Below are 9,684 nucleotides of genomic sequence, written 5' to 3'. Positions count from 1 at the left end.
ATCAGTCAGAACTGAAGGATGTTTACACTCTGAGGACGTTGATGTTTGAGAGTTTTCATCAGCACTTTTCAACCTTTGCTATGACTGTGACTTATATCCCCATCACATGATTTCATCAGTAGTTCAAACCTCACACACCTCTAATTTCTACTCCTGTTCTCCTGCACTTGTCCACCTCACATGTCACCTATAGTCAGCGGTGACGTAGTTTACATCACTTGAAGCTTTATTTAATGAATGTAATGTGACAACGGATGATTCATGGCCACTTTGTTATTTAGCTGACAGTGGGGGGGTGGTGATGTGGTTCTATCAATGGTTTCATACTGTAGTTTTATTTGGTACTGTTGCTGTGATTTATTAATTACTAGATATGCACTAACACAATAAACACTTTCAATTGATCTGCTGTGGCTTTGTAGCATTTAATATTTACTTTCATCCTTTTTTTATTAATGTATGAAATGTTTGGTCTATAAAAGTTTAGTAAATGTTAAAGGGCTCATTTCATTTTCTTATAGGAGTCATTTTATAAAACCAAACATCTAAGATATTGAATTAATGATATATGAAGTTTCTTTATCAAGTTAAGAATATTAATATTTTATTATGTCAAAGTCCTTGTTCTGCTTCAAATATGTACAGTTTGTAGTGTTATAACAGATTATCAAAGATGCCAATTAATTTTTTATTGATCAATTAATTGACTATTCTTTTCAGTTCTCAACTAAAGAGAGTTTCATTTTTGGGGTTAGCCTGAGGAATCTATTTACTTTTGCCTTTTTTCACTGTCATGGTTCAGTGAGTTCATGCAAACACTAAACAGGTTCAACTGGAGAGTTTGCTCAATGACAGGAAAAAAGACGACTAGGCAAAAAAATCTGCTGCTAAAATATTCAAAACTAGTTCACAAGAATTCAATTACAGAGCAGGATACCGTTGACGATCACGGACGTTGATTCCGGTTTGTTTTTCCACCAAACTACTAACAGTTTATGATCACTGCATCAGTTCTGCCTGAAAGAAAGAAAAGGAAATAGTTTTATTTGATTATCAACCCCTTCAGAAACAGCTTAGCGGCCTGTATTGCAGACTGAGGCCTAATGAGCAGCTCATAGGAGGGATGACGTTGAACTGCGTGAATATTAATCAGGCTAGAAACTTAGAAAAGTCTTAGTTTGCCTGCATGAATGAGAGTTACAGGCTCCCACTGTGTTTGTGTGAGTTGAGTCAGATGGTGTCGTCTGTTCCGTGAAGACTTTACAGATTGTCAATGTGTCAGTGAAGCTCTGGACAGATGGACAGAATAAATATCAGATCCATGTAAATCCACTGTGAGCCTGCTGCTGCTGAAGCCAGACATCCTGTTTCCTCTTCAGTCAACTAACAAACAATCCACAAAGCCACCCACCACAGGAAGAAAAATATAAATAAATAACTAAGTAAACAATAAAAGAAAAGGAAATGAACTAAAGTTGAATATAATCAACAGGCTAAGACAAAATGAAACACGATAAAACAACCATCAGGTAAAACACCTCTATTGAATAACAATTTTAATAAAATTAAAAATTAATTTGTAAATGTCAATAGATTTAAAGCCCCTGAGGAGACCATGCAGACTGTTCCAGTAGTGTTACTGATATACAGATACTGTATATTGTCCAAAACGCCTTAGTTGGACGACTTTTCAGTTTCAAAGGAATTAAAAAAAGTGTGATAAAACCTCTGCCTTCTCAATGTGATGATTAATAAATACCATCAACTTTTCTCAAATTAACAAGATATTTTTAATGTAATAATAAGATCATTATATTGATTACTAGGTCACAATAATGAGATAAGGAAGTCATACTTACAGACATTAAAAGTACAGTGTGTAGAATTTAGTGATATCTAGTGTTGAAATTACATGTTGCAGCTGAACACCCCTCACCTCAGGTGTTTAGTTTGTCCAGTCTGGACTAATGTAAAAAAACATGGCGGCCTCCATAGAGAGGGTCCCCTCGATGTAAATACGAAGTATTGAAATATAAAGGACATTTTCTGGGGTAAAGAAAACTACAATTCATACAATTTAGATGAAACTAACTAGTGGAAACATCCTGAGGATTATTCTACATTCAATTTCTGCCATAAGTTCCCTTTAACCTAAATGTTACACACTGGACCTTTTAATGCATTGTGTTAAAGTAATTAACTCCTCAGTACAGTAATAAATCAATTAAATACTTAATTGGTTATTTGTTGGATTTAAACTAATGAAATCTCATTTTTGTCTTAGTCTCAGACTCTTACTCAATATAAGATAATAATCAACTAAAATGCATAAGATAAAGTAAATATCTAAATTTTTTTACCTCTTCTTTTCAGAGAAAACTAACGTGTTTAGAGAAATAAAAGGCCACTTCCAACAAATCAAAGACAAGTTTAAATGAATGAGTGTTAGTTCAGTGTCTGACAAAATAAAAATATGAAGTCCACAGATAAAATCAATAAAACAGTAAAACAAATACATTTGATGGACACATTTGTGAGTTGATGAATTCACTGTGTTCCTCTGAACACGCTTCAGAATTCTGTCTCTTCTCCGAGTTTCCCCTCGGGGCCAGGGGCCGATTTGGCTTTGATCCATTTCTTCATATCAAAGACTCCACATGGTTCTTGTGAAGTCTGCATAAACCGGAGTGAAGTCTTCCTGAAATCACACAGCTTTAAATCTTCTTAACGGCAGAGTCATTCATTTCACTCGCACACAGGGAGCGTAGAGATGCATCTCTTGAAGGAGACTTTCTCTGCATCCACACGGCAGATTCATCTTCACCGAGGACCAGAGGGAAGAAGAGGATGAAGTTCACACAGATTTACATCCTATCATCTCAGCAACACTACACGTCTGCAACAAGAAGCTGTGTTAGTATATAACCTCACTTACTGGACAGGAGACGCTTTCAGAAAACAAATACACCAAAATGTAACATTAAAGAATCTGTATGCAAAACACTGTTGTCTAACGTGTCCTCCTGATGGCTCTCGTTGGGCCTAATCCCGACAAATGAATAATTCAACAGATCAAGTGGAGGAGTATAATCCCTTCCACAAAACATGTAGTCATTCGGCCGCCGCCCGACTCCGTTACCTTCGCACTGCACCGAGTGAATGATTAAAGAGGCAGCGAACAGTTTCCCCACAGGACTCATCTTGTTTCTGCTCAGACTCACCTCTGCTGCTGTGATTCTCACTGTGAGGAGATAAAACAGATCCCCCCCCCCCAACATCACAGCACTGGTCACAGTTCATGATCGTGACGATTTATCTTCCTCTTGGTTTTTCAAACAGAATTCTACAAAAAGCTGTGAATCTGACTTTAAAGTTTAGAACTACATATTAAACACACCTACTCATCAGCCATGTCAATATATATATATTGATATTAGCTGATCAAACTTATACTATGTCAGTGTGAGTGTATGTCAACTTAAAATATCCTGTTGAGTAAATATAACATTTATCTAAATTAAGGAAAATAAATCCACTTATTCACATTGTTCTGCAACTTTTGACTTATCATCTCATTAACAGATAAGGTTCGTTCCATTGTAGTGGAATTGTCACTGATCAATATTTATTATTTAGGACACAAGTCTTCTTGTCCTTGTTGACATTGGTCAGTTCATTTTCAACCTCAGAAACAGAAGTCGACAAAAAGTAAAGTTTCACTATCGTTACTATTGTGAGCTTTTTTTCAGTTTTTTGTCGAATTCTCTGAGAATAATTCAGGGCTGATATTTATGTGTGTGCATGGATCTAGTAAATTTAAATGTGGTTTTACTCTAGTGCCATTATAACTGCTGTTTTCAAAAGTCAAAGAAACAAACGTCAACCTCACATTTAACAGTTATGAAAGAAAGACTGTTAGCAGATATAAAATACTGAGTCAATATTGTAATACAAAACTAAAGCTTAAATGAAAATCAAACTTAACTAAACATTTAGTTAAACAGATTTATCTCCCTGCATCAGAGGGATTTTGACCAATGTGTTTCTGAGTGTGTTATTAACATGTGAGCAGAAAAAGGCAAAAACCCTCGTATCGTACTGTAAACCTTTTCACCTTTATTTTCTACATTTGGATCAGCTCAGTGTGGAAGCCTGGACATGTCAGTCAGCTGCAAACCCCCCGACCCTTGAAAATCAGAACATCTGATACACCACCCCTCCGGTGTCACAATCAGAAAATGCTCACATCTTCACCACAGTCACTCGCTTTGACATGAAAGAATAAAAATCTGTCGACACCCTCCTCACGACCGTGTCCACAACAAAGATGAACCAGTGACGTGTCCGGTGTGTAAACTCTTCCTCCACTGGAGGAAGCTGAAATGGTTAAAACCTTTATGAAGTCACCTCTCCTGCTCTGACTCACAGGAGTGATACAAATAGAAGTATAAAGAAAAGATGATGGTTGAAATGACACTGATGAAGCTGTTGAGCCTGTTTGGCTCCTCACAGAGATATGAACAGTGGAATACTGCAGGTGAGCTTGTAAAGAGAGATATGTAGTTATGGATTAAGATATGTCATCTGCTGCTGCTGTGCTCTTTGTAATCCACAGTTTAACACTTTCACTCCGTTCTGCTCTCTACAATATTAGTCTGTCCCTGATTAAGTTGTTGATACTCTCGCCGCGTCCCAGGCATCGTTTCCTACTGTAGATATGTCCTCAGGAGAGATCAGAGGCTCGGCTCTGTGAAGCAAAAATAAAAGCAGCTTTTTGTAAGACAGAAGCAGGAGTATGCTGATCTGCTGTCAGCCTATGCTACGGGCTCTTGGTCGTCCAACAGTGAGGACTCTGAGAGCTGCTTGTTCTGGAAAACCGGGAGCTGATGGACTGATTAGTTATAAAACCTGCACTGACGCATCCATCCACACACTCCGCTGGAGGGAAGAAGCCCTTGGAGTGTTTTTTTAATTTATTTTTTTACATGAGGTCATTGAGAAGAAGATATGCCAAAATGGATTAAAGTATCAGGCTTGTGAAGCCTTTTTTTCCTATATGTGTACTCTGTGTGTGTGTGTACTCTGTGTGTGTGTGTGTGAGAGAGTTAGGCAGTGAACATCGGTTACATATGCAGAGTCCTCTGTGTGTATGTGCCTGGTAGCTCTATGTTCAACACTGTTAAAGACAACAGACGGACAGACAGACTAGGGTTACTGCTCTGTGACTCTCACAGGACTGTAGAAACAGACAAAGCCATGTAAAAACTGGACATAGAAATCTCAAGATATCACAAACATCTTTTTTTTCTATACCACTAGATCTCTGCAGAAGGCAGACGTGGGTCCTCGTGTTCATCCTCCTGTTTTTTTTTTTGTTTTGTCTTTTTTAATTTGCAGTCCCTTGGAAAATTCCTCAGCATGGAGGCTTCAGTCTGCAGGATGAATTGCAGAGGAGTAACACCAGAGGGAGACATACACTGCTGCAGGTCTGTAGGAGGGGCTCTGACACGTGCACATGACAGTCTCACACATACACACGCTCACGTCCTCATGCACTCTTCTTCATATGAGTTAACCAGAGTTCATTTTCAAAAATCCAATACAAAATTAAATTAAAAAAAAAAAAAAAAAGAAAAGTAATGAACAAGGAATTCAGGAATTCTCAAAGCATACATTCATCTCAGAGAACACACAGCTGTGCACGCAGACACACATCTAAGTGCATACACTCGCTCATTAGAGGCAGTCAGTAATCCTTAAGTGATGAGTTGAGGGGTGGACTGCTTTATCCAGGGAAGCTGTGAGTGCAGAGCCTCGACTCCACCAGGCAGTCTCATACTGAGTCTCTGGTTAAAATCTCTTAAAAAAAAAACCATAAAAACATAAAGGAGTCTTTCCTCTCTTCCCCGCTCGGAGGAGGGTCGAACACACTCCTCCCTCTGATCTCTGGCAGAGGTAGTACCATCTAATCCGTCCTCCTCCCCTCCAGTGTCCCCTCGTGGGAAGTCTTTCCTTTCCTGCCCACGCTTTAATAAACACGTCCATTCCCCTCGTCGCTTACTCTGGGCTGCTGTGTGTTTGTGAGTGTGGTCAGAAGACCTCTGGTAGTGTGACGTTGCGGAGCAGCCACTGTTGGGAGCGTGTGTGTGTGCAGTCTCTGACGCTGGGCACCTGGCTGTCCTCCTCGCTGGCTTTGTCCAGACACTGGTTACTGTTGACGTGGATCAGAGTCAGCTTCTGCACAGCAGGAAACACAGAGCACATGTGCGTGAGAGGAAGCACATCTGGTTCATTTAAATTCACATAAACATGTTTATAAATCTTCATCTATACACAAGGTTCTCAGTCTTATTTCAGGCTGTATTTTTTTGACACCATTTTGTTTTTGGCTCTCAGTGTGAGACGTGCTGTGGTTGGGCTGGGTGATGTGTCACAGAGAATATATTACTCTCTAAGTGAAGACGATAAATACTGACTGAACTGACAGCTGGTCTGAAATATGTGTTGTCATAAAGTTTGTGTACTGGGAATACACAGGGCTCATTATAGTCAGTTAAAAACTGGGAATTCGTTAGTATTCCTTTTAATTAAATAGAAAAAATGTAAAACTGTAAAAAAAATATTAGGGATTACATTTTCTGAGCTGCAATTGCAAGAGGACCTTGGTATTGAAAAAAACTCTGGACCTATATGTATATTTTATGTTCAAGCCTGATGGTGTCCAACGCTTGTTGCAGACAATATCATCAAACCGACAATAATCACACATTCACAATTGGGACACAATGTTAATTAGTTAGTTACGCTAGCTATCAGTACAATGCTGATGAGAAGCAACACAGAAGATAAAATTCCCAACCAGATGAACACACCAGCAGCTTCCTCGCTCTAACACATAAGTATGTGTGAGTCCATCATTATTAATTTCTTTTCAGGGTTAGCGTTTTTTTATTTTTACTTATTTTGGACAGAAAAACATAAATGACGAGTATTCGGAATATAAAACTGGTGATAATCAAATATATTTTTCTGTACCTGCTAAGATGTGCATGAAAACCATCTGTGTACATGTACAGTTACTACACCAGTCAATCCATATCATTTATCATCATATTCTAACATGCATTCCAACATGTTGGTTTTCCTCTTCTCTTCCACTCACCACAGGGTCGTACTCCCAGAGCTGGTTGCCTTTGAGGTGGTGACACTTGAGCATCATGACGGGTCCGTTAAGCTTGGACACGTCTAAACACAAGTCGTCAGTCCTGATCTCCTTATTGGCCGTGTAGGAAAACACCTGCATGTCACATCAACAGATTCCAGCTTTTAAACAAATCCACCGCATATTTCTCCTTAACATTTTTACAAGCACTTCTATTTCCTGATTACTTCCTGGAATGACAGTAAACTTCAATGTTTTCTGTTAAGATAAACATGTTTTTCTTCTTATTTTGTGTTGTGTTTTTTGCTCTGCTTTGCTCATGTGTTACCTGGTTGCCTCCCATGCCGTGGCAGTTGAAAATGCCGACCTTCTCATTCTCCTTGCGGGCCATGTTGTCCAGGCACTGGTTTGTCTCCACATTTCGGATCTGAACCAAACACACAACCACAGTGAGTCAAACATAAAACATATATATATCAATGTCATTTATATTATTCGAGTGTGTGAGTGTGAGTGTGAGTGTGAGTGTGTCTGTCTGTCTGTCTGTCTGTCTGTCTGTCTGTCTGTGTGTGTGTGTGTCTGTGTGTGTGTGTGTGTGTGTGTGTGTGTGTGTGTGTGTGTGTGTGTGTGTGTGTGTGTGTGTGTGTACCTCTCCCAGGGAGTAATAGTGTCTGGGGATCTGGGAGTCAGGGTAGACGTTCTCCAGGTACCAGCTGAAGGGTTTACATTGAAGCTTTTGTCTCAGAGCAGAGCGAGATGTGATGTCACCGTAGTCCACTTTGGTCACACCTGGATAAACACACAACCAACATAAAGGTCAGGTCCTAGTTTGTTGTTTTATTTTTTTTAAATACATTTTTCCCTTCAAGAATTATCTAAAGAGTGTCAGTGGTAAAGGCCACATCGTTATGTGACACACACACAATCACAATATCATTGGATTTCAGAGCTCACTTCTCATGTGATCAAGTCTTTGAAAGAGAATTAAGTTGAACTCTAGCAGAACTCTATCTGATGAGCATCTAATCGACCTTTGCAGAAGCCGGCTGCCCTGCTTAACTGTGAATTCATGACATGTGATTCGAATGAAAACCTATTTTCAGGGAAAACACGTATTCGACCAGCTTCGCAGGGTAATCCACTTCTGACAAACTGATCAGGTTATGATTGGGAAAAGAGCAGAAAACTTGATCAACACATTAAACAGCCTGGTTCCTCTGACTGGCTGTGTCTGATCAACTAATATGAACGCCTCGGCCAACCGGTCACAATCATCCTCTTTGTTCCTGTTGGTAAATCACTGCCAGGAAAGTGTTTTTCCAGAATGAATCTGATGTCGCAGTGAATTTGACTTTTGGAAATAAAATATCATTATATCAAATATCATATCATTGTATCCTACTAGACATTTGTATCATAATTACCATACAAGTTGTGGCCAAAAACATGTTTTGTGAGGTCACAGTGACCTTTGATCATCAAATTCTAATCAATTGATCTTTGAGTCCAAGTGAATGTTAGAACCAAATATGAAAAAATTCCCTCGTGGCCTTTCTGAGAAATTGCACTGGACAGACCGATGTACAACCTGAAAACATAACAGACACAACTTAAATTAAAAAGCTTGTTGTGAAGCTGCTAACAAGAATAACTCAAACTTTATTTACACTGTATATTTCACCACAAAACAGGAAGGAATTACTTAAAACTTACTCTTCCTGAACTGAAAGCAGCTAAAATGAACTTATTATCACACAAAGTGATAGTGTAAAAATAAAAGAACAGTTTAGTCTCACTAACAAACTAAATGCTGTAGGTTGAGGTATCTACATCTGCAAGTGTAAGCCAAGTTTGTGAGGGTGTTACTGATGGCTCTAAGAATATTTGGTATTCTGTAATATAATAATAATAATAATAATAATAACTGTATTTGTATAGCACTTATCTAAACAAAGTTACAAAGTGCTTCACAAGAAAAATAATAACATCCATGGCTAGAAGAAGAATAAATTATAATAAAAGGTATTCAATTCAGTTACATTTTTTGGGCCACGGAGCAGTTTAACTATCACATTTGAGCTCTGTAAGAGTGGTTGTTGTAATGAAAATAATATCTTCAATTGTACCTTGTCATCAAGTGTTTCAGCCTATTAATCACAATAACGTTGAGAGAGGCTAAAGGGAAATCTGACTGGCTACTGGCTTGTATGGCAGTGCTATGAAAGCCATGTGGCTTCAGTAGATCAGACTTCATTACCTCCGTGCCTTTTTTATTCTATTTATTTATTTTTAAACTAGATTTAACTAAATACCTACTCTCATAGGTAACAGAGTCAGAAGCTGTCATATTAAACCCAACTGTTCCCACAATGAGCAAACCCTTTGGCGACTGTGGAGAGGGAAAAACTCTCTCTTCAACTGGGAGAAACCTCTGGCAGAACCAGACTCAGTGCGGGAGACCATCTGCCTCGACCGGCTGGGGTGAGCGGAGAAAAATGGGGAAGAGAGGAGGGTGGGTGGTA

At 38.8% G+C, this 9,684-nt stretch overlaps 1 protein-coding gene across 3 annotated transcripts in view; it reads right to left on the bottom strand.

The window, feature by feature from the left end:
• Positions 1 to 4,096: 4,096 nt before the first annotated feature.
• The window catches only part of galnt1 (UDP-N-acetyl-alpha-D-galactosamine:polypeptide N-acetylgalactosaminyltransferase 1), a 38,721-nt gene continuing 33,133 nt past the window's right edge, over positions 4,097 to 9,684 (bottom strand). For all 3 annotated transcript variants that reach the window (XM_020093198.2, XM_069537529.1, XM_069537530.1), the window contains exons 11-14: positions 7,812 to 7,951; positions 7,491 to 7,589; positions 7,163 to 7,297; positions 4,097 to 6,237 (exon numbers count right to left, since the gene is read on the bottom strand). In XM_020093198.2, the coding sequence (XP_019948757.1) occupies positions 6,091 to 6,237; positions 7,163 to 7,297; positions 7,491 to 7,589; positions 7,812 to 7,951 (521 nt within the window). In that variant the 3' untranslated portion in view covers positions 4,097 to 6,090. The remainder of the gene's footprint in view (positions 6,238 to 7,162; positions 7,298 to 7,490; positions 7,590 to 7,811; positions 7,952 to 9,684) is intronic.

This window comes from Paralichthys olivaceus, chromosome 13 (assembly GCF_024713975.1).
Source record: "Paralichthys olivaceus isolate ysfri-2021 chromosome 13, ASM2471397v2, whole genome shotgun sequence".
Lineage (NCBI taxonomy): Eukaryota > Metazoa > Chordata > Actinopteri > Pleuronectiformes > Paralichthyidae > Paralichthys > Paralichthys olivaceus.
Note: the sequence above shows the minus strand (reverse complement) of the source record. Positions and strands in the feature narration are given on the sequence as shown.